This window comes from Manis pentadactyla, chromosome 4, assembly GCF_030020395.1.
Source record: "Manis pentadactyla isolate mManPen7 chromosome 4, mManPen7.hap1, whole genome shotgun sequence".
In the NCBI taxonomy this organism is placed as follows: Eukaryota; Metazoa; Chordata; class Mammalia; order Pholidota; family Manidae; genus Manis; species Manis pentadactyla.
In genome coordinates, this window is record NC_080022.1 from 44,730,396 (window position 1) to 44,756,986 (window position 26,591).

General features: G+C 38.5%; 1 protein-coding gene across 4 annotated transcripts in view; it reads right to left on the reverse strand.

Moving 5' to 3' along the window:
* The window catches only part of USP24 (ubiquitin specific peptidase 24), a 163,949-nt gene that overhangs the window by 101,255 nt on the left and 36,103 nt on the right, over positions 1 to 26,591 (reverse strand). For all 4 annotated transcript variants that reach the window (XM_036911209.2, XM_036911210.2, XM_057500238.1 and 1 more), the window contains exons 4-7: positions 11,107 to 11,250; positions 10,299 to 10,421; positions 5,211 to 5,246; positions 4,794 to 4,859 (exon numbers count right to left, since the gene is read on the reverse strand). In XM_036911209.2, the coding sequence (XP_036767104.2) occupies positions 4,794 to 4,859; positions 5,211 to 5,246; positions 10,299 to 10,421; positions 11,107 to 11,250 (369 nt within the window). The remainder of the gene's footprint in view (positions 1 to 4,793; positions 4,860 to 5,210; positions 5,247 to 10,298; positions 10,422 to 11,106; positions 11,251 to 26,591) is intronic.

Below are 26,591 nucleotides of genomic sequence, written 5' to 3' on the forward strand. Positions count from 1 at the left end.
AATTTCCCTTTCTGTGGGCGGAATTTGTCTCAGGCTGCTTCTCTGCTTTCGCAGCGCCCGGTGGGGTGATGGATGGGGGGGCTGCTTGACTGTTTGCCTCCGTGAGGGGTCTCAGAGCTGTTGCCCAGGGGGTTAGTGCACCCGGTTTTCCCTGTAATTTCCAGCTGCTGTACTGTGACCTGGGTTGTTTCCGTCAAGCTGTTAAGTCCCTGTCCCTTTAAGACTTTCAAAAAGCCCCCGCTTTTCTTTGTCACAGGGGCATCAGCTTCGGCACCCGCTCAGAGGTCTTACTCCCTGTTCCCCCAGTATCCAGGGCCCCCTGGGCATATACTGTGTCTGCGCTCTGGCCCGGATGGCTGGGGCTGGGTGTTCGGCAGTCCTGGGCTCCGTCTCCCTCCCGCTCTGCCTATTGTTCTCCCGCCGGGAGCTGGGGGGAGGGGCGCTCGGGTCCCGCTGGGCCGGGGCTTGTATCTTACCCCTTTCACCAGGCGCTGGGTTCTCGCTGGTGTAGCTGCAGTCTGGCCACTGTCCTGCGTCTTCTGGTCTCTCTTTTAGGGCTAGTTGTGTTTGTTGTATTTTCAAAAGTATATATGTTTTTGGGAGGAGATTCCCACTGTCCTACTCACGCCGCCATGTTGGCTCCGCCCTGATGTATTTTTGAATTCAGTTTGCTAATATTTTGTTGAGTATTTTTGCATCTATGTTCATCAGGGATACTGGTCTGTAATTTTCTTTCTTGGTGGGGTCTTTGCCAGGTTTTGGTATTAGGGTGATGTTGGCTTCATAGAATGAGTTTGGGACTATTCCCTCCTATTCTATTTTTTAGAAAACTTTTAAGGAGAATGTGTATTATGTCTTCTCTGTATGTCTGATAAAATTCCGAGGTAAATCCATCTGGCTCTGGGGTTTTGTTCTTGGGTAGTTTTTTGATTACCCCTTCAATTTCTTTGGTCGTAATTGGTTTAATTTTTGTGTTTCTTCCTTGATCAGTCTTGGAAGGTTGTATTTTTCTAGGAAGTTGTCCATTTCTTCTAGGTTTTCAAGCTTGTTAGCATATAGGTTTTCATATATTCTCTCATAATTATTTGTATTTCTGTGGGGCCTGTCATGATTTTACCTTTCTCATTTCTGATTCTGTTGATGTGTGCTGATTCTCTTTTTCTCTTAATAAGTTTGGCTAGAGGCTTATCTATTTTATTTTCTCAAAGAACCAGCTCTTGGTTTCATTGATTTTTTCTATTGTTTTATTCTTCTCAATTTTATTTATTTCTTCTCTGATCTTTATTATGACCCTCTGTCTGCTGACTTTAGGCTTCATTTGTTCTTCTTTTTCCAATTTTGATAATTGCGATGTTAGACTATTCATTTGGGATTGTTCTTCCTTCTTTAAGTATGCCTGGATTGCTATATACTTTCCTCTTAAGACTGCTTTCGCTGCGTCCCACAGAAGTTGGGGCTTTGTGTTGTTGTTGTCATTTGTTTCCATATATTGCTTGATCTCTATTTTAATTTGGTCATTGATCCATTGATTATTTAGGAGCATGTTGTTAAGCCTCCATGTGTTTGTGAGCCTTTTTGCTTTCTTTGTACAATTTATTTCTAGTTTTATACCTTTGTGGTCTGAAAAGTTGGTTGGTAGAATTTCAATCTTTTGGAATTTACTGAGGCTCTTTTTGTGGCCTAGTATGTGGTCTGTTCTGGAGAATGTCCCATGTGCACTTGAGAAGAATGTGCATCCTGTTACTTTTGGATGTAGAGTTCTACAGATGTCTATTAGGTTCATCTGTTCTAGTGTGTTGTACAGTGCCTCTGTGTCCTTACTTATTTTCTGTCTGGTGGATCTATCCTTTGGAATGAGTGGTGTGCTGAAGTCTCCCAAAATGAATGCATTGCATTCTATTTCCTCCTTTAGTTCTGTTAGTATTTGTTTCACATGTGCTGGTGCTCCTGTGTTGGGTACATATATATTTATAATGGTTATATCCTCTTGCTGGACTGACCCCTTTATTGTTATTTAATGTACTTCTTTATCTCTTGTGACTTTCTTTGAAGTATATTTTGTCTGATACTAGTACTGTAACACCTGTTTTTTTCTCCCTGTTGTTTGCATGAAATATCTTTTTCCATCCCTTGACTTTTAGTCTGTGCATGTCTTTGGGTTTGAGGTGAGTCTCTTGTAAGCAGCATATAGATGGGTCATGCTTTTTTATCCATTCTATTAGTCTGTGTCTTTTGATTGGAGCATTCAGTCCATTTACATTTAGGGTGATTATTGAAAGATATGTACTTACTGCCATTGCAGGCTTTAGATTCGTGGTTACCAAAGGTTCAAGGTTAGCTTCTTTAGTATCTTACTGTCTAACTTAACGTGATTATTGAGCTATTATAAACACAGTCTGGTGATTCTTTATTTCTCTCCCTTCTTATTCCTCCTCCTCCATTCTTTATAGGTTGGTTATTTTATTCTGTGCTCTTTTGTGTTTCCTTTAACTGCTTTTGTGGGTAGTTGATTTTATTTTTGCCTTTAGTTAGTATTTGGTTGGTCTGCTTTCTTTGCTGTGATTTTATTTGCTCTGGTGACATCTATTTAGTCTTAGCAGTGCTCCCATCTAGAGCAGTCCCTCTAAAATACCCTGTAAAGATGGTTTGTGGGAGGCAAATTCCCTCAACTTTTGCTTGTCTGGAAATTGTTTAATCCCTCCTTCATATTTAAATGATAATAGTGCTGGATACAGTATTCTTGGCTCAAGGCCCTTCTGTTCCATTGCATTAAATACATCATGCCACTCCCTTCTGGCCTGTAAGGTTTCTGCTGAGAAGTCAGATGTTAGCCTGATGGGCTTTCCTTTGTATGTGATCTTATTTCTCTCTCTGGCTGCTTTTAATAGTCTGTCCTTATCCTTGATCTTTGCCATTTTAACTACTAAATGTCTTGGTGTTGTTTTCCTTGGGTCCCTTGTGTTGGGAGATCTGTGCACCTCCTTGGCCTGAGAGACTATCTCATTCCCCAGATTGGGGAAGTTTTCAGCAATTACTTCCTCAAAGACACTTTCTATCCCTTTCTCTCTTCTTCTTCTTCTTCTGGTACCCCTATAATGCGAATATTGTTCCGTCTGGATTGGTCACACAGTTCTCTCAATATTCTTTCATTCTTAGACATCCTTTTTTCTCTGTGCCTCAGCTTCTTTGTATTCCTCTTCTCTAGTTTCTATTTCATTTATTGTCTCCTCCACCATGTCTAATCTGCTTTTAATACCCTCCATTGTGCTTTTCAATGATTGGATCTCCGACTGGAATTCATTCCTGAGTTCTTCAATATCTTTCCATACCTCCATGAGCATGTTAATGATTTTTATTTTGAACTCACTTTCCGGGAGAGTCGTGAGGTCCATGTCATCTTTCTCAGGAGTTATATTAATTTTACTCTGAACCAGGTTCCTTTGGCATTTCAAATTTGTATATGGTGCCCTTTAGTGTTCAGAAGCTCTGCTCTTTGGAGTTGCTCAGCCCCTGAAGCAATGTCAGGGGTTGCAGGGGAGTGGTATCGGTGCCTTGGGGGAGAAAAGAGTTGTTTTCTGCTTCCCGGCTGCTATGCCTGTCTCCACTGCCTGAACCAGTGGGCTGAGCACACAGGTATAAGCCTTTATGCTTTGCATTTGTACTTGCTGTAGACAGATCTTCCCGGTGGCTGGCCTAATGCCGGGGTAGGGTTTGCCGGTTTACAAGCCAGGTGGGGCTGGCTGGTAGAAAGGCTCAGTAGGCTGCCTATCACGGAGGGGGTCCTTGGAGCTGTGTAGCCAGCCAGGGAGCTGGAGCGCCTGAAGACTGTTTAAGTTCAGAACCTGCTGTACACAGTGCACCCAGACAATTCTGTCTACCTGTTCTTTCCTGAGCAGTAAGCTCTGTGCAATCCTTGCCCCTTTAGTATCCCTCTTGCTAAGGGCTTCCTTGTTAGTAAGTCTCTCAGACTACCCACCTTTCTTTTGTCCCAGAGCAGCCAGATATGGATCCCTGCTTTCCACAAGTGGCTAGAATCTCAGTCTCTCCAGGAATTCTGCCTGACTTAGCTTTCCAATCCCCTAATCATGAGAGTTTCATGCAAGCACCATGAAATGTACGTTTGTGCTCCAAGAGCTGATCTCCAGAGTTAGGTATTCAGAAGTCCCAGGCCTCCACTCCCTACCCACTCTGTTTCTCTTCCTCCCGCCGGTGAGCTGGGGTGGGGGAAGGGCTTGGGTCCCTCCGGGCCATAGCTTTGGTACGTTACCCTGTTCCGTGAGGTCTGCTCTTTTCTCCAGGTGTGTGCAGTCTGGCGCAGTCCTCTCTCCTGTTGCTCTTTTAGGATTAGTTATATTAATTATATTTTCATATTATATGCAGTTTTAGGAGGAAGCCTCTGTCTCACCTCTCACACTGCCATTTTTAATCCAATCTCCTGCATCAGTTTCTGACACTTTACTACAAAGGCATCTTCAAGGCATTGCGATTTCACACAGGAGAGGAGGTGGCACTGTGTTTCCTCTTCTAGGAAACAAGGCCCTACCAGAGGATTATACACCCTTTTCCATGAGGTCTGCTCTTTTTTCCAGGTGCATGCAGTCTGGTGCAGTCCTCTCTCCTGCTATTCTTTCAGGATTAGTTGTATTAATTATATTTTTGTATTATATGCAGTTTTAGGAGGAAGTCTCTGTCTTACCTCTCATGCCGCCATCTTTAATCCCATATTCCTTGAGTTTCATACCAGCCAAATAAAGTGAACTTCCATATTAGGCATATATAGTGGTTTAACTTACCCCAAGTTCTATATCTTCTGAATGAAGCTTGGCTTGGATTGCTGCAAATCCACCTAATTCTCCAAACTGAGAAGAAAAAAGGCACAAACTAATTTTAAAATGTTAAATATTTATGTAAAATGTAAAAATTTACAGAACTATGGTTAACATTCTACACTGTCAGTGTGCTCTATAATACTGGTCCTGAGATAGTCATCACAAAAATCATTCTAATGCCCCTTTAATATACTGCAGGAGATGTGCTACGTCCTAACACCTAATGTTTGTCTGTAGTAACAGCACATATATAGGAGGAACTACAGAATCTCTTTGGGAAAAAATATTCTAATTTTTCTCTGTAGCTTAATTATAATACCAAATTATAGGAGATCTCATCACAAACTGGAAAACATGACTATATTAATAAAAGTTGTATACCTTATTCACCAAATCCACAACCCATCCATGAGGCTCCTATGAGAAAAGAAAACAGAAGTTGAGATGGCAATAAAACTTCATTAACCTTTATATTTCTTTTATCCTAAGTGAAAAGTTGGAGGAAAAAGTATTAAAATTTGAAAAATACTACAAAAGAGTTTTCCAAATGTTTTTTAATGTGAGACTCTGACATTACTGCATACAATTTTAGGAGTCTAGTAAGTGTGTATTTTGATGGATGTGCTATAATATGGAGCATTTATGCATTTTTGGGTAGCTGATACCAACTGTTTAAGCTCTCTAAGATATAGGATAATTTGAGTTAAATTTTAAGAAAATTACTTTGTGAAATTAAGAATCACTAATTTAAGAGTAGCAATCAGGAATAAAGAGATTAAAGTTTTAGTCTCAGTTGTACCATTAATTTGTGACCCTGAGAAACTTTCTTTTCTTCCTTTGCATTCCTTAGCATTTACTGCTCTAGGGGCTGAATAATGTTGTAGGGGCTGGATATAGAAAGGTGACTAAGAAGAGATGTGGTACCTGCTTTTATGGAGCTCATGTTCTAGCAGGGTCAAAAAAAACAGGTAAACCTACACATCCCTAAGATAATTCAAACTGCAATAACTTCCACAACAGGAAAAACAAAAGGTCCTCAAATGAGAAATAGAAGCAGCCTCCTCTGCTCAAAGTGGCAGTCATGGAAAAACTCTCTGAAGAGATGGTCTTTAAGCTGGAATCTAAAAGAGGAGACAGATTCAATCATTCAAAAAATAGTCCAGGCAGAGGCTGAAACGGCAAAGGTCCTATTTGGGGAAGGTAAGAAGGAGCTTACCTTGTTTGAAGAATTGAGAGGAAACTCTCCGAGCTGAGACATGCTAAGCCTGAGGGGAGTGGCACAGAGATAGGCAAAGGCCAGATCATGCAGAAACACACAGACTGTGATCAAAAGGAAAGCAAGAGAAGAGTTTTAAGTACGAAAGAGATACATTTTGTTTTAAGACGACCAGTCTTGCAGTTCTGTGGAGAAGAGAATAGATGAGTAAGAGTGAAAAGTAGAGGTATCAGGTTAGATAGAATACTAGTACAATCACTAGATAAGACTTGATGGTGTTTGGGGTAGGACAGCAGCAGAACAGAGAGAAGTCAACTGAAGATAGATCTGAGATTAATTCAAAGGGCTTGTTTATGGTTTGGATATGGAGAATAAGAAAAAGGGATGAATCATGGCTGACTCCTGTGTTTTCAGCTTGAACATCTAGGTAGATGATGATGCTATTTAGTTATAGGGAGAAGGCTGGGACAAAAATGAAGTTGCATCTTAGTCACACTAAGTTTGAGATGTCTGTGTGGCAACCAAAAAGAGATAGCTGGCTCTTCAAGCCTGGTGTGCTCAGAAAAGGGGACTGGGCCACAGAGATATAAACTAGAGGGTCATCAGCATAAAGATGGCATCTAAATCCATGGAACCAAAGAATTTTCTTAGAGAAAGTACAGTGAACAATGAGAAGAAGGTTCTGGATCAAAGCTGTATGGAGGTGAAGGAGTCAAGATAGGAAATGTGGCCTGTGGGTAGGCTGCAAAGCGAGTGACCATAGGAAGACATGGTTTCAGGGAAGGAGAAACTGTGACCATTGCTGCTGACGGGGTCGGAAGACATTTCCTTTGGACTGGGAAATATGGAGGGTGTTGATTCCTTAATGAAAGCGGCCTCAGTGGAGTGCTGCGAGAGAAGGCAGAATGGGATGCCCTGGAGAGTTCATGGGACTGCCGTCATTACCCTAAACATCTCTTCAATTGAAAAATAACACAACTGGATAAACACCTTAAAAAATCTTTTAAAACATATAACTGAATGGGCACAAAGTTGTCAGAAGTTTAAAACAAAGAAAGCAGAAATCCTGTGAGGTAAGCAGACTCTGAAGCCAGCTTTCACTCTGCAGGCAGTGTAACCCTAGTGATCTCTAGCCTCCATTTTCATAGCCTTATGGAGACTGAGAAACAGGGCGTGAAGCCCACGTGGGGGCTGGATGACTACACGATTATCACACAAAGCCTGCAGTGTGAGGTGGACTGAAATAAACGTACCTGCAGAAAAGGAAAACAAGGACGTCTGCCTACCATGACTGGTACTGGATGGAGGGAAGAAAAAGATTCTCCCAAGAATTCGTGACCACACAATTGCCTTCACATGGTTTTGCTGTTCAAATTCACACTGACTTTATGGTATGAAAAACTTTAAGCAGAGAATATATCCTAAAGTGGTCCCAGATCATAGTACACCCAGGCAACTGGAAGAAGTAAATCCTTTTGGAACAAAGAGCTTTCAACTCTCCTCAAAAACTCCTCCTAGTTTAAATTCCAAGAAACATGAGCTCACAGGAAAATAAACAAGTACAGATAATTTTCTATATACACACACATATGTACAAAACTAGTGAGTAAAATCCAGCAGAATCTGACCTGTAGATATCAGACGTCATATGTAAACAAAGAGGAGAATGAAAATATGAGCCAAGATATGAGATAATCAAAAAATGACTATGTAGAGTCAAAAAAGAACCAAACAGAACTTACAGAAATTTTTTTAAAAGTAACTGAAATTAAAATCTTAATGAACAGGTAAAACAGTGTATTTGATACAAACAAACAAAATTAGTGAACTGGACTATAAATCTGAAAAAAATTATCACAAATGCAGTATAAGGAGACAAAAAGATGGAAAATATGAAAGAGGTTAAGGAGGACAGAATGAGAAAGTTTAACATGTACCTAATTTATGTTCTAAAAAAGGGAGAGTAATGGGGAAGAGGTGATGTTTAGAAAGGTCATGGTAGAGACTCTCCCAGAACTGGTATGATACTAATCCTTAGATTCAAAAGCCCAGCGAATCTGAAGCAAAATATATAAAAAGAATACTTTGGTTAATATCATGAGAGTCAAACTGCCAAACATCCAAAAGAAAAAAGAAATTTCAAAACACAGCCATGGAGAGCAGACAGAGTTCTTACAGAGGAACAACAGTTAAACCAGCAACCACTCTCTCAACAGCAAAAATCAAACCCAGAACACTGGAGTGTCTTTGATATTCTGACAGAAAATATATGTCAATCTAGAACTTGAAGTCCAGTGAAAATATTCCTTAAGGAATGGGAAATAAAGTCAAATTCAGACCATCAAAAATACACTTAACCCATCAATAGACTTGTATTAGAGGAAACTTTATAGGACGCACTTCAGGAAGAAAAATTATCCCAATGGAAGGTCTGAGATACAGAAGAAGTAGTACACAAAGATAGTGTACAAATACAGCTAAGTCAAAACACTGTATAAAACAACAATGATGATATCTATCTGAGGGGTTTAAACAAGAAAGGAGAGGACTGAGACAATGTATAATAAAGACAAAGGGGTAATAAATAAGTCAGGCTGGGAGTGAGTACACATAACATTCTAAGGTCATTGTGTACTGCTCAGAGGAGGATAAAGATATTGAGGGAATTTGGCTTTTGTTTAGTTAAAAATTTCAGGTAACCACTAAAAGAGTAAGTGGGAGAGGAGGACATGGAATTTTTCACCTGGTATGGTTGTAAAGGGGGCAGAGAATCATACTGAAGCTAGAGAGGGATGTGGTAGCAAAGGCAGAATTTTTAAAGATGGGAAACACTACAACACGTTGTGTACAATGGGAATGGTCCACCAGAGAGGACAAGATTGAGGGGAACAAACAAAGAACAGAAAACCTCAGGAGGAGACGGCTCAAGAAAGCATGAGGAGAGGCCTATGGCCTTGGTAGGAAAGAGAATTCCTTTGTAGTAATCAGAGGAAATAAACAGACGGAATCTTTCTGGGTTTCAGATGTTGCATACAAACACTCGGGGGAAGAGAAGAAACATTTGCTGAGTACTTACTATAGTGAACCATTGTGTTCAATGTTTTTATTTACATTGTTATTTACTCTTCACAAAAAAACTAAATACAAGATTTTAATACTTTGGGAGGCATGACCATATAGTTAAAGAATGCAGACTATGGAGCTAGACTGGAAGGGTTTTTCCTACAATCAGGTATGTGGACTTGAGCAAGTACTTAACTTTGTGTGCTTCAGTTTCTCATCCAGGAAGTGGGGGTAAAAATAGTACCTAACCCAGAGTTGTGGGAATGAAATTCCACAGTACATACTCTCTACCCTTTCCACTCAACTATTACCTCCTCCCTGGAGTACTGCCTGATGCTTCGAGACTGCATTAACTACCCTCTCCCCTGTATTCCACACACAGCACGTATTATTAGCATTGTACCTACTGTTTGTCACACTGTAATTTTTTGTTTTCATATTTCCTGTACTATGTTCCAAGTTAGGAACTACATCTTATTTCTCTTCATATTAAGAACAAAGACTACTTATATCTCTCACACTTAGAATAATGCCAGACACAGAGTAAATGCTCAATAAATGCCTGAAAACTAAATCTCTGCTTCTACTAAAGCAATGGATAAATTTTCTATCCATTGAATTGATTTCTTTCAACTGTTTTTCAAAAACCAAACAGTGTTTCATCAACAGATTGTTTAAATGATGTACTCCATGTGGGTATAATGTTAATGGCACACTGCAGGCCTTTAAATATAAAATAAAAATATTGGTTCTATGCTTGAAAAAGGAACAAAAGTTGTAATGCTTATAGAGAAAGAAAACTATATGAGACTAACTTACTAGATCATTTTTTCTAGGTATAATTAGTCATTTCAAATGATTTAAAATATTTCAGCCTCTCAAAACATCTGTAAGAAACTAGAACACCCATTTAACTGGGGTTGTGATAATTCAGTAAATAGGGCACTGATGTCATGTGGTCATTTCTCATTCCACTAAACATCATTTCATGATTTTAGTTAAAAGCAATGGAAAAATATGCAATACTCCCCACACCCAAAAAAATGTTAAGCAATTTTATGAGCCACATGGACTGTTTGTCATTTTTCATAGACTGTTTTAATCCTTTCATATAAATTGTCATCTTTACAGCACAGAAAATCTTTTTCAATAAATTTCCCTATAAAAAGATGAAACAAAACTATGCTTACCTTTTGGAAAGTAGATACAGGTGAAATAGCAAACATATTTCCCTCTCCAAACACTTCTGCCCAATTCCTTTGAGACACTTTCATTCTGTTTTTAAAATGGTATTCATTATCAGGATTGAAAGCCTAGATTCAAAGAGAACAGGAAAATATTATTATTATCTATTTCTATAGCAACACATATTACCATTAGAAAAGACGATAAAAATATAGCCTTGGGCCTCTTTGCTAATGGAGTCTTTCAAGTATCGCAACCAAGCATATTCCTTAGCTCAGGCTGAGGAGAAATGGTGCCCTCCTGTTCTCCTCCACGTTTGTTGTCAGCAAAGAGAAGAAGGTTAACAGGACAAGAGATCTGCTTTAAAGCAAGATAATGCCAATACCCCAGATGTCCTAGGGCCACCCCAAGAAGAGCTAGGCAGCAAGGCAGTGAAGACAGAACTCAGGAGGGAAACCACGGGTGCCCCTTCTTCACGGGGCTACTGCTACTAGTCGGGGGAAAGGCCAGAAACTAAACTACATGAACACCCTATGTGGAAGTATTTATGATGTGAATTATCAGGAAAACATAATGGAAAGCTATTTAATCACTCTAAGAGTTAAAAAAGCTATTAGAATTAGGAAGGTGTTTCTTTAAAACCAAAACACAGAATAATCACTCTGTTTTTAAAATAAAAAGCAAGGACCCTAACAGCTAAGTTAATATGTTTAAGGATAATTTCATTATCACTCATTATTAATTACAAGCCAGAGGACAGTAGGTATTTTAAACAAAATCAAAACACAAAGTACTTCATTTTAGGTATTATACCATTGTAAGCACACCCAGAAGACCAGTGGGAATTGGATCTTGTTTAATTCTTTCTGCAACCAGTTCTATTAACAGCATCAACATGTTGTAGATTCCTTCATGAATTTCAGTACCCCACTTGTGAACTGCACTTGATGTCAGGAGCTACAAAAATATAAAGGGGAGCTTAGAGTCTAACCTGGAAAGAGAAGTCTATAGTTTATCAATTCAATCTCAAATAATCAAGAGATTATTAACATAATTTTTATTTTTAGGCAGATGACTTGCTCTAGTCCATAGCTACAGTCCATCTATTTCCATTCATTTATTTCACAGTCAACAATGAGTTTTGTTTTTGAACTTCAATTCCCTTACATTAAAGCAGTTTGTTTAAAAGAAAATTTTTATTTGTTCCTCTACTTCTCTTTATTACTAGGGGAGGTCAAACAGTGTGGAATAATTAAGAACCCAAGATGACTTCCTGCCACCATGGTCCTCTAGCTGCATGGCCTTGGACAAATTTACCTGCATTCTCAGAGGCTCAGTTCTCTCCTCTCTGAAGAGGCATAACTTCTGTCCCCTTCATACAGATGTTATGAGCATCAAAAGAAATAACAAAACTGAATTTTATAAACAGTAAAGTATTATTATGAATATATCTTGACTGTTATTAACTGCTGAATGACAAATCAATCTTGGCTGAATATTAATCAATATTCCTGGAATCTAAGAAATGGATGCTATTATTTCAGGAGTCAAATATACACATTCTTTTCCTCCCTTTTGTATCTCAGAAACAGGACTGTATCTTCTCACCTATTGACTAGATTACAGCAGGACTCTGAATGTGAAAACACTTCAGAAATACCTTTCAACTTACTTTGTTTATATTTTCTTTTTTGGTATGTATAAAATTAATATTCAATTTAAAAAAAGTTTAAGCAAATCAAAAATAGCTCTAAGTGATAAGTTACTGTAACACTTTACCTTTCAGCTACTTTTCTTAAATATAAAACACAAAATATAAAACAGTGGTGCATCTTACACTCAGCATCTTAGTATTGTTAAAAAGCAGGGAAAAGTCATAGTTAAGTTTAAAATCATTCTCATTGAATTTCCTCAATCCTCAGTTTTCCTATCTTTCAGGAAGTCTAATTCAGAAACAACTGCCAGAGTAGGAAATGAGAAATCAAAGGATTTCACTTAATAAAATAATGGCAAATTGGTAAGGTGGTTTAATGTTTTTGTAAAATTCCCCTTCAGAGGGAAAAATACTGTGCAATAAAAATGTCATCTTGGCCACACTGAGAACCCCTTAACAAGAGCAGCTCAAAGAGCCTACCCTGCTGTAGCTACAAAGGAAAACCTCAGTTCCAGATTTTCTAAATGTCAATTAGCTACACCATTTGCTCAAATGAGCAATAATCATATGGCTGATTTTATATAACCAATAAATTATTTTTTTTGCCTGCTTATTTTTCTATATGCACAGATTAAATAATAAAGGGAAGCAGAGATTAAAATTTTTAAAGTTTCATGTGACTGCAAAATAAAGTGTACGTGGTTTAAACACCAAGCCCTCCTGTTAACTCATTTGTTCAGTTTTTACTTTGAAAATGGAATTCTACCTACCTTCTAGAAGAGGTAGAGAAAGAAAGGCAGCACCTTGTGGAGGAAGATGTGCATCTTCTGCACAAGATTTAAACACAACTATGTGCTATGGCTAGACCTAGATTTTTTCCCTGACTGAATATACTAGTAAAGAAACCAGGCAAGAGCAGAGGCTTAAAGATGGTGGTGTGAGAAGTGAGACAGAAACCTCCTCCCAAAACCGCAAACAATGTGAAAATATAGAAAATACAACTAATCCTGAAAAAGTGGCCGGAAAGAAAACTATGACAGACTGCCTACATCTGGAGAAAAGAGAAGACCTCACGGAAAAGGGTAAAGTACAAAGCTGCTATCAGGTGGGAACGAAGCACTCCCATGACCCCAACTCACTGGTGGGAGGAAGAGAAATACAACAGGGAGTGGGCAGAGGTCTATGACTGCTGAACACCCAGCCCTGGAGATCTTCTCTGGGAGCACAAACCTACATTACATGGTGCTCTGTAGATTAGCTGGGTTGGAAAGCTAAGACAGGTGTACTACCTGGAGACACTGAGATCCCAGCCACTTGTGGAGAACAGGTACCCCAAACCGGCCACTCCGGGATACAAGAAAGGCAGGCACTCTGAGAGACTTTCCAACAGTAAGAGGGCTTCTAAAGGGGCAGGGATTACACAGAACTTGCTACTCAGGAAAAAGGAAAGGTGAACAAAATCGTCCCGGTGTACTCAGCCTAGCAGGTTGAGAACTTTCAGGAGCCTCAGGCATGCCATTTCCCTGGCTGGAAACACCTGCCAAAGCGCCCCACCATGATATGCAGCCAGCCACTTGTTCTTCCCAGCTGACATTGGTTCACAAACTGGCTGCCCCTGTCATTGCGACAGGCTAGCCAGAGGGAGGCTCTGCCAATGGCAGGTACAGAGGCATGGCACAGAGGATTCCCCCTGCATGTTAGGCTGACTGGCCTTGGGAGTGGAGGCAGGCACTGCAGCTGGGAAACAGGAAACAGTTCTTTCCTCCCAGCAGGCACCAGCACCATGCGCCTGAGACCCCCACCACCACTCCAGGTGCTGAGCAGCTCCAGAGAGTAGAGCTTCTAGGCACTAGAGGGCGCTGCTGACACCAAGTTATTGTTGGTATTATTCATTACAATATCAAACGGCAAAAAAAAAAACTGGTACAATCCAAAATTCCACAAACACCAGAAAGAGGGCCAAGTGAAACTGAAAATACCAATACTCTAATAAAGATTTCAAAATAAAAATAATAAACATGCTTACAGAGCTACAGAAATATATTCAAGATCTCAGGGATGATTTCAAAAAAGAAACTTTGAAAAATGTAGTATCTGAAATGGTACATACAATGGAGAGATTTAAAAGCAGATTACAAGAGGCAGAGGAGATGATAAATGAAACAGAAAATAGAGAACAGGAATACAAAGAAGCTGCAGTACAGGGAGAAAAAAGGATCTCTAGGAATGAAAGGATATGAAGAGAACTGCATGACTGATCCAAATGGAATAATATTCACTTTAAAGGGGTAAGAGAAGAAGAAAGAGAAAAAAATAGAAAGTGTCTTTGAGGAAATAATTTTTGAGAACTTCCTCAATCTGGGGAAGGAAATAGTCTCTCAGGCCACAGAAGTGCACAGCTCTCCCAACACAAGGGACATAAGGAATACAACACCAAGACATATAATAATTAAAATGGCAAACATCAAGGACACGTATAGAGTATTAAAAGCAGCCAGAGAGAGAAAAAAGGTCATATACAAAGGAAAACCCATCAGGTTATCATCAGATTTCTCAGCAGAAACCTTACAGGCCAGAAGAGAATGGCATGATATATTTAATGCAATGAAACAGAAGAGCCTCGAACCAAGAATACTCTACCTGGCAAGATTATCATTCAAATTCGAAGGAGGGATTAAACAATTTCCAGATAAGCAGAAGTTGAGGGAATTTACCTCCCACAAACCATCTCTACAGTATATTTTGGAGGGACTGCTATAGATGGAAGTGCTCTTAAGGCTAAAAAGCTATCACCAGAGAAAAAAAAACCACAGTAAAGGAAGCAGACCAATTAATTACTAACAAGATGCAAAATTAAGTCAACTACCCCCAAAGTCAGTCAAGCAATACACAAAGAGTACAGAATATTACATCTAATACTTAGAATGGAGGAGAAGGAAAAGAAGGGAGAAAAAAAAAAAAGAACCCTTAAATTGTGTTTGAAATAGCATAGTAGGTGAGTTAAGCTGGATTCTTAGATAGTAAAGAAGCTATCTTGAACCTTTGGTAACCATGAATCTAAAGCTTGCAATGGCAATAAGTACATACTTATTGATAATCACCCTAAATATAAATGGACTGAATGCACCAATCAAAAGACATAGAGTTATCGAATGGATAAAAAGACAAGACCCATCTATATACCTATAAGAGACTCACTTCAAACCCAAAGACACACAAAGACTACAAGTGAAGGTATGAATAAAGATATTTCATCCAAATAACAGGGAGAAGAGAGCAGGAGTTGCAGAACTTGTATCAGACAAAACAGACTTCAAAACAAAGAAAGTAATGAGAGACAAAGGACATTACATAATGATAAAGGGATCAGTCCAACAAGAGGATATAACCATTATAAATATCTATGCACCCTGGGAGAGGATTAAAGATGTTGGCATGAGAGGTGAGACAGAGGCTTCCTCCTAAAACCGCATATAATATGAATACAATTAATACAACTAATCCTGAAAGAGCAACAGGAAAGAGGACTGCACCAGACTGCATACACCTAGAGAAAACAGCAGACCTCATGGAACAGGGTAATGGACCAAAGCTGTGGCCCGGCCGGACCCGAGCCCCTCCCCCACCGCAGCTCAACAGCGGGAGGAAGAGAAACGGAGTGGGGAGGGAGTGGAAGGCTTGGGACTGCTGAATACCTAAATCTGGAGATCTGCTCTGAGAGCACACCTACATTTCATGGTGCTTTCATGAGACTCTCGTGATTATGGGGTTGGAAAACTAAGTCAGGCAGAATTCCTGGAGTGACTGAGATTCCAGCCACTTGTGGAGAGCAGGAATCCATACCTGTCTGCTCTGGGGCAAAAGCTTATACCTGTGTGCTCGGCACACTGGTTCAGGCAGTGCAGACAGGCATAGCAGCTGGGAAGCAGGAAACAGCTCTTTTCTTCCCCCAGGCACCAATCCCACCACCTGCGACCCCTGACTTTGCCTCAGGGGCTAAGCAGCTCCAGAGAGTAGAGCTTCTGGACACTAGAGGGTGCCATATACAAATATGAAACGCCAAAGAAACCTGGTTCAGAGCAAAATTAATATAACCTGGAGAAAGTTGACATGGACCTCATGACTATTCCTGAAAGGGAGTTCAAAATAAAAATCATTAACATGCTCATGAAGGTACAGAAAGATATTCAAGAATTCAGGAATGAATTCCGGTCGGAGACCCAATAGTTTAAGAGCACTATAGAGGGCACTAAAACCAGATTGTATATGGTGGAGGAGACAATAAATGAAATAGAAACTAGAGAAGAGGAATACAAAGAAGCTGAGGCACAGAGAGAAAAAAGGATCGCTAGGAATGAAAGAATATTGAGAGAACTGTGTAACCAATTCAAACAGAACAATATTTGCATTATAGGGGTACCAGAAGAAGAAGAGAGAGAGAAAGGGATAGAAAGTGTCTTTGAGGAGGTAATCGCTGAAAACTTCCCCAATTTGGGGAAGGAGATAGTTTCTCAGGCCATGGAGGTGCACAGATATCCCAACACAAGGGACCCAAGGAAAACAACACCAAGACATTTAGTAGTTAAAACGGCAAAGATCAAGGATAAGGACAGACTGTTAAAAGCAGCCAGAGAGAGAAATAAGATCACATACAAAGGAAAGCCCATCAGGCTATCATCAGACTTCTCAGCAGAAATCGCACAGGCCAGAAGGGAGTGGCATGATGTATTTAATGCCATGAAGCAGAAGGGCCTGGAACCAAGATTACTTTATCTGGCAAGATTATCATTTAAATTTGAAGGAGGGATTAAACAATTTCCAGATAAGCAAAAGCTGAGAGAATTTACCTCCCACAAACCATCTGTACAGTCTATTTTGGAGGGACTGCTAAAGATGGAAGTGTTCCTAAGGTTTAATAGCTGTGACCAGAGGTAATAAAACCACAGTAAAGAAAGTAGAACAGCTAATTACTAAGCAAATGCAAAATTAAATGAACTATCCCCAAAGTCAATCAAGGGATAGACAAAGAGTACAGAATATGATACCTAATATATCAAGGATGGAGAAGGAAGAAAAAGGAGGAGTAAAAGAAAAGAACCTTTAGATTGTGTTTGTAATAGCATATTCAGTTAGTTAAGTTAGATTCTTAGATAGTAAGGAAGTTAACCTTGAACCTTTGGTAACCACGAATCTAAAGTCTGCAATGGCAGTAAGTACATACCTAACGATAATCACCCCAAATGTAAACAGACTGAATGCACCAATCAAAAGACAAAGAGTCACTGAATGGATAAAAAAACAAGACCCATCTATATGCTGCCTACAAGAGACTCACTTTAAACCCAAAGACATACACAGACTAAAAGTGAAGGGATGGAAAAAGATATTTCATGCAACTCATAGAGAGAAAAGAGCAGGAGTTACAGTACTTGGATCAGACAAAATAGACTTCAAAACAAAGAAAGTCCCAAGAGACACAAAGGGATATTACATAATGATAAAGGGGTCAATCCAACAAGAGGATATAACTATTATAAATATCTATGCTCCCAACACAGGAGCACCTACATATGTGAAACAAATACTAACTGAATTGAAAGGGGAAATAGAATGAACGCATTCATTCTAGGAGACTTCAACACCCCACTCACTCTGAAGGACAGATCAACCAGACAGAAAATAAGTAAGGAGGCAGAGGCACTGAACAACACATTAGAACAGATGGACCTAACAGACATCTATAGAACTCTATACCCAAAAGCAGCAGAATACACATTCTTCTCAAGTGCACATGGAACATTTTCAAGAATAGATCATATACTAGGCCACAAAAAGAGCCTCAGTAAATTCAAAAAGATTGAAATTGTACCAACCAATTTCTCAGACCACAAAGGTATGAAACTAGGAATATATTATGCAAAGAAAATGAAAAAAATCCCACAAACACATGGAGGCTCCACAACATGCTCCTAAATAACCAATGGATCAATGACCAAATAAAAACAGAGATCAAGCAAATATGGAGACAAATGACAACAATAATTCAACACTGCAAAATCTGTAGGATGCAGCCAAGGCCGAGCTAAGAGGAAAGTATGTTGCAATGCAGGCCTAACTCAGGAAAGAAGAACAATCCCATATAAGCAGTCTAAACTCACAATTAATGAAACTAGAAAACAAGAACAAATGAGGCCCAAAGTCAGTAGAAGGAGGGACATAATAAAGATTAGAGCAGAAATAAATAAATTCGAGAAGAATAAAACAATAGAAAGAATCAATGAAAGCAAGAGCTGGTTCTTTGAGAAAATAAACAAAATAGATAAACCCCTAGTCAGACTTATCAAGAAAAAAAGAGTCTACACACATAAACAGAATCAGAAATGAGAAAGGAAAAATCACTATGGACACGACAGAAATAGAAAGAATTATTAGAAAATACTATGAAAAATTATATGCTAACAAACTGGATAACCTAGAAGAGATGGAGAACTTTCTAGAAAAATACAACCTTCCAAGGCTGACCAAGGAAGAAACAGAAAATCTGAACAGACCAACTACCAGCAACTAAATTGGAACTGTTAATCAAAAAACTACCTAAGAACAAAACCTCTGGACCAGAGGGCTTCACCGCTGATTTTTATCAAACATTTAGTTAGAACTTAATACCCATCCTCCTTAAAGTTTTCCAACGAGTAGAAGAGGGAATACTTCCAAACTCATTCTATGAGGCCAGCATCACTCAAATATCAAAACCAGGCAAAGACACCACAAAAAAAGAAAATAACAGACCAATATCTCTGATGAACATAGATGCAAAAATATTTAACAAAATATTAGTAAACAGAATTCAAAAATACATAAAAAAGATCATCTGTCATGATCAAGTAGGATTTATTCCAGGGATGAAGTATGGTACAGTATTCGAAAATCCATCAACATCATCCACAACAACAAAAAGAAGGACAAAAACCACATGATCATCTCCATCTCCATAGATGCTGAAAAAGCATTTGATAAAATTCAACATCCATTCATGATAAAAACTCCCAACAAAATGGATTTAAACGGCAAGTACCTCAACATAACAAAGGCCATATATGACAAACCCACAGCCAACATCATACCTAAAAGCAAGAAGCTGAAAGCTTTTCCTTTAAGATCAGGAACAAGACAAGGATACCCACTTTCCCCACTTCTATTCAACATAGTTCTAGATGTCCTAGCCACGCCAATCAGACAACACAAAGAAATAAAAGGCATCCAGATTAGCAAGGAAGAAGATAAACTGTCACTGTTTGCAGATGACATGATATAGTACATAAAAAACCCTAAAGAATCCACTCCAAAACTACGAGATCTAATATCTGAATTCAGCAAAGTTGCAGTATACAAAATTAATACACAGAAATCTGTGGCATTCCTATACACTAACAATGAAATAGCAGAGAGAGAAATCAGGAAAACAATTCCATTCACAGTTGCATCAAAAAGAATAAAATACCTAGGAATAAACATAACCAAGGAAGTGAAAGACCTATGCCCTGAAAACTACAAGACACTCTCAAGAGAAATTAAAGAAAATACCAATAAATGGAAACTCATCCCATGCTCATGGATAGGAAGAATTAATATTGTCAAAATGGCCATCCTGCCTAAAGCAATCTATAGATTCAGTGCAATTCCTATCAAAATACCAAAAGCATTATTCAACAAACTAGAGAAAATTGTTCTAAAATTCATATAGAACCACAAAAGACTTCGAATAGCCAAAGCAATTCTGAGAAGGAAGAATAAAGTTGGAGCATTACACTCCCCAACTTCAAGCTCTACTACAAAGCCACAGTAATCAAGACAATTTGGTACTGGCACAAGAACTGACCCACAGACCAATGGAACAGACTAGAGAGTCCAGATATAAACTGAACCATATATGGTCAATTAATATACGATAAAGGAGCCATGGACCTACAATGGGGAAATGACAGCCTCTTCAACAGCTGGTGTTGGCAAAACTGGACAGCTACATGCAAGAGAATGAAACTGGATTATTGTCTAACCCCATACACAAAAGTAAACTCGAAATGGACTAAAGACTTGAATGTAAGTCATGAAACCATAAAACTCTTAAAAGACAACATAGGCAAACATCTCCTGAATATAAGCATGAGCAACTTCTTCCTGAATGCATTTCCTCAAGAAAGGGAAACAAAAGCAAAAATGAACTCATGGGACTACATCAAACTAAAAAGTTTCTGTACAGCAAAGGACACCATCAACAGAACAAAAAGGCATCCTACAGTATGGGAGAATGTATTTGTAAATGACTTATCCCACAAGGGGCTAACATCCAAAATATATAAAGAACTTACATGCCTCAACACCTGCAAAGCAAATAACCCGATTAACAAATGGGCAGAGGATGTGAAGAGACAGTTCTCCAAAGAAGAAATTCAGATGGCCAACAGACACATGAAAAGATGTTCCACATCACTAATCATCAGGGAAATGCAAATTAAAACCACAATGAGATATCACCTCACACGAGTAAGGATGGCCAGCATTGAAAAGACTCAGAACAACATATGCTGGCGAGGATGCGGAGAAAGGGGAACCCTCCTACACTGCTGGTGGGAATGTAAGCTAGTTCAACCACTGTGGAAAGCAATATGGAGGTTTCTCAAAAAACTAAAAATAGAAATACCATTTGACCCAGGAATCCCACTCTTTGGAATTTACCCAAAGAATACAATTTGTCAGATTCAAAAAGACATATTCACCCCTATGTTTATTGCAGCACTTTTTACAATAGCCAAGATATGGAAGCAACCTAAGTGTCCATCAGTAGATGAATGGATAAAGAAGATGTGGTACATATACACAATGGAATGCTATTCGGCCGTAAGAAAAAAACAAATCCTACCATTTGCAACAACATGGATGGAGTTGGAGGACATTATGCTCAGTGAAATAAACCAAGCAGAGAAAAACAAATGCCAAATGATTTCCCTCATTTGTGGAGTATAACAATGAAGCAAAACTAAACGAACAAAATGGCAGCAGACTCACAGACTCCAAGAATGAACTTGTGGATACCAAAGGAGAGGGTTGTGGCAAGGCGGGTGGGGAGGAAGGGAGAAGAGGATTGAGGGGTATTATGTTCAGTACACATGGTGTCGGGGGGGGTCACAGGGGGTGGGGGAGAACAGTGTAGCACAGAGAGGGCATATAGTGGATCTGTGGCATGTTGCTGCACTGATGGACAGCGACTGCATTGGGGTATGGGTGGGGACTTGGTAATATGGGCGAATATAGTAACACATTGTTTTTTCATGTGAAACCTTCATAAGAGTGTATAGCAATCATACCTTAATAAAAAATTTTAAAACATATATCAATGCACCCAACATAGGAGCACCTACATATGTGAAACAAATACTAACAGAATTAAAGGGGGAAATAGAATGAAATGCATTCATTTAGGAGACCTCAACACACCACTCACTCCAAAGGACAGATCAACCAGACAGAAAGTAAGTAAGGAGACAGAGGCACTGAACAACACATTAGAAAAGATGGACCTAATAGACAGCTACAGAACACTTCACCCCAAATCAGCAGGGTACACATTTTTCTCAATTGCATATAGAACACTTTCCAGAACAGATCACATTCTAGGCCACAAAAAGAGCCTCTATAAATTCAGAACTATTCAAATTGTACCAACCAACTTCTCAGAACACAAAGGTATGAAACTAGAAATAAATTATGCAAAAAAACCCAAAAAGCCCACAAACACATGGAGGCTTGATAACATGCTCTTAAATAATCAATGAATCAATTGCCAAATAAAAACAGATTAGGCAATATATGGAGACATATGACAATAACTCAACACATAACATATGCAGTATGCAGCAAAAGCTGTGCTAAAAGGGAAGTATACTGCAATACTGGCCTACCTCAGGAAAGAAGAACAATCCCAAATGAACAGTCTAAACTCACAATTAATGAACTGGAAAAGGAACAACAAATGAGGCCCAAGATCAGTAGAAGGAGGGACACAATAAAGATCAGAGCAGAAATAAATAAAATCGAGAAGAATAAAATAATAGAATCAAATGAAAGCAGGAGCTGGTTCTTCGACAAAACAGATACCCCCTAGCCAGACTTATCAAGAAAAAGAGAGAGTCTATACACATAAACAGAACTGGAAATGAGAAAGGAAAAATCACTACAGAGACCACAGAAATAGAATTATTAGAGAATACTATGAAAAATGATATGCTAATAAATTGGATAACCTAGAAGAAATGGACAGTTTTCTAGAAAAATACAACCTTCCAAGACTTCCCTAGGAAGAAAGAGAAAATTTGGACAGACCAATTACCAGCAGTGAAATAGAATCTGTAATTTTTAAGAATAAAACCCTTGGATCAGATGGCTTCATGCTGAATTTTATCAAACATTTAGTGAAGACCTAATACTGATCCTCCTTACAGTTTTCCAAAAAGTAAAATAGGAGGGAATACTTCCAAACTCATTCTATGAGGCCAGCATCACTGTAGTACCAAAACCAGGCAAACACACCACAAAAAAAATTATAGACTATATCCCTGATGAACATAGATGCAAAATTCTTCAACAAAATACTGGCAAACCAAATTCAAAAATACATCAAAAAGATCATCTATCATGATCCATTTTTCCAGGATTTATTTCAGGGATTCAAGTATGGTTCAATAGTAGAAATTCCATCAACATCATACACCACATCAACAAAAAGAAGCACTGAAATAACATGATCATCTCCATAGATGCTGAAAGAGCAATCAACAAAATTCAACATCCATTCATGGTAAAAACTCTCAACAAAATGAGTACAGAGGGCCAGTATCTCAACATAAAAAGGCCATATATGACAAACCCACAGACAACATCATACTTAACAGCAAAAAGCTAAAAGCTTTTCCTCTAAGATCGGGAATAAGACAAGGATGCCCACTCTCCCCACTTTTATTCAACAGAGTACTGAAGGTCCTAGCCACAGCAATCAGACACCACCAAGAAATAAAAGGATCCAGATTGGTAAGGAAGAAGTTAAACTGTCCATGTTTGCAGATGACATGATATTGCATGTAAAAACCCTAAAGAATCCACCCCAAAACTACTAGAACTAATATCTGAATTCAGCAAAGTTGCAGGATACAAAACTCATATGCAGAAATTTTTTGCATTCCTATACACTAACCAATAACTAGCAGAAAGAGAAATCAGAAAAACAATTCCATTTAAAACTGCATCAAAAAGAATAAAATACCTAGGAATAAACCTAACCAAGGAGGTGAAAGACCTATACCCTGAAAACTATAAGACATTCATGAAAGAAATTAAAGAAGACACCAATAAATGGAAATACATCCCATGCTCATGGGTAGGAAGAATTAATATTGTCAAAATGGCAATTCTGTCTAAAGCAATCTACAGATTCAATGCAATCCCTATTCAAAATACCAACAGCATTATTCAACAAACTAGAACAAACAGTTCTAAAATTCATATGGAGCCATAAAAGACCCCAAATAGCCAAAGCAATCCTGAGAAGGAAAAACAAAGCAGAGGGGATTATGCACCCTAACTTCAAGCTCTAAAGCCACAGTAATCAAGACAATTTGGTACTGGCACAAGAACAGACTGATAGACCAATGGAACAGACTAGAGAGCCCAAATATAAACCCAAGCATATATGGTCAATTAATATACGATAAAGGAGCCATGGACATACAATGGGGAAATGACAGCCTCTTCAACAGTTGGTGTTGGCAAAACTGGACAGCTACATGCAAGAGCATGAAACTGGATTATTGTCTATCCCCACACACAAAAGTATACTTGAAATGGATTAAAGACATGAATGTAAGTCATGAAACTGTAAAACTCTTAGAAGATAACATAGGCAAAAATCTCCTGAATATAAACATTAGCAACTTTTTTCTGAATGCATCTATTCAAGAAAGGGAAACAAAAGCAAAAATGAACACATGGGACTACATCAAACTTAAAAGCTTCTGTACAGTAAAGGATACCATCGGCAGAAGAAAAAGGCATCCTACAGTATGGGAGAATGTATTTGTAAATGACTTATACCACAAGGGGTTAACATCCAAAATATATAAAGAACTCACATGCCTCAACACCCAAAAAGCAAATAACCCATTTAAAAAATGGACAGAGGATATGAACAGAAACTTCTCCAAAGAAGAAATTCAGATGGCCAACAGACACATGAAAAGATGCTCCACATCACTAATATCAGGGAAATGCAAATTAAAATCACAATGAGATATCACCTCACACCAGTTAAGATGGCCAACATCCAAAAGACAAATGCTGGCGAGGATGTGGAGAAAGAGGAACCGTCCTAGACTGATGGTGGGAATGTAAATTATCTGAACCATTGTGGAAAGCAGTATGGAGGTTCTTCAAAAAACTAAAAATAGAAATACCATTTGACCCAGAAATTCCAGTCCTAGGAATTTACCCTACGAAACAGGATCACAGATTCAAAAAGACATATACACCCCTATGTTTATTGCAGCAATATTTACAATAGCCAAGATATGGAAGAAACCTAAGTGTCCATTAGTAGACGAATGGATAAGATATGAACATATACACAATGGAATATTACTCAGCCATAAGAAGAAAACAAATCCTACCATTTGCAACAACATGATTAGAGTTAGAGGGTATTATGCTCACTGAAATAAGTCAGGAGGAGGAAGAAATACCAAATGATTTCCCTCATTTGTGGAGTATAACAACAAAGCAAAACTGAAGGAACAAAACAGCAGCAGATTCACAGACTCCAAGAAGGGACTAGGGGTTACCAAATGGGAGGTGTCGGGAAGGTAGGGAGAAGGGGATTGATGGACATTATGATTGGCACACATGGTGTGTCATGGGGAAGAGAGTGTAGCACAGAGAAGACAAGTAGTGACTCTGTGGCATCTTACTACACTGATGGGCAGTGACTGCAATGGGGTGTGGGGGAGACTTGTTAATATGGGTGAATGTAGTAACCACATTAGTCATGTGAAACCTTCATAAGAGTGTATGTCAATGATACCTTAAAAGAAAAGAGTCCAGGCTAGTCTGGTGAAAGGTGAAGAGAGCAGAACTGACAAGAAAGCTCCTTTTGTGTACCTTATTCATACAATTGCTTATTATTTTACCCTATTTCTAAAATATTATGGGGCAGCTTATAATAGTGACGAGAGTAAAGGGAGAGTCATTATACCAGAGAATACAGCTAAGGGAAGCAATACCAAGCAATACCAATTATATAAAATACTAATGAGTTTTCTGGCAGCCAAGTCTAAAAGCACACATAATTCTACAGCTCTCCTATTTAATAATAATAAAAGTATGCATCATTGATGGGGTAAAAAAAAACCTTTTTAATAGCTCTAAACTCTAAGAAAATTTGACATATACATTTTTACATAAATGACATTGAACAACATAATGCAGGCTACATTTGTGCCCATTGTTATATGAGGAAAATAGAAACAATCATTTTTGATCATTTTATACTATTACAAACAGCTAATGTATACAGTTTAGGGAAGTACCTCTGTGTAGAGTTAGTATTATATACCAATGTGCACCTTGTGAGCAAGCTAACTTGTCACAGGGCTTTCTGGATCTGGAAATCATCAACCTAAAGGCTCTGTCCTTACACTAATAAATCCTTTTCCATGACTCTGCATAAACCTGTACTTTCTTTCTCTACAAATCTATCCATGTATTTTTATGAGTCACAGTGTTACATTATAAAAATTTAAGTATTTTTAAAAAGCTACAATTCTTAACATAATTACTAAAAACTACCAGTTGGTAGATGAATTCATCCAATATGAAGATAAATCTTGATTCCATGTAATCCCTGACCTAAGGGCAATTAAAAAGATTTCCTTCTTCTTTCAAAGAGGAAGCTATTTTTGTTCCTAAAATTAATTTTGTTATTTTTAAGCCAAAATCAAAGGAGATTCTATCAAGATGCAGATGGGATTAATAGTTTGCAAGTGGGCACTTTGTTTTACTGGGTTTTAAGATAAATACAAACTACCTGTCTGTTCCAGTGACTTATATGCATATGGGACAAAATTGGAAGTCAAACTCAGAAGTATAAAGTAGCAGGAGACTCATCTATTTGTTCAACAAAAATTTATTGAGCTCTTCCTCTGAGCTAGGCACTGGTTGTACACTGGGGAAAACAACGTTGTCTATGACACTGTTCCTGCTCTTGTGGGGATTCAGGACTCGTGTCCTGGAAAGGGAATCATGCTGAAGTAGAACGCATTTAGAAACACAAGTCCTGTGACCTGTTCTCACTGTTGAGAAAAACTGTTTTATAAGAGATGTGACCAGAATGGAAGCAAGCATATCACTCTAGCTCTGACAGAGATGCTACCATATGCCAGTAGAATACTCAATTCAGTCAAACTTTCTGTAGTTTAAAACATCTGCTTCTGTCTCAACAGAATAAGAATAAAATGGCTTATATTTTGATAAATATTATGTTTCTAACTGCCACAATCCTTAGTTTAGTAATATGCATAATTTCCTAGTATAATTAAGTCAA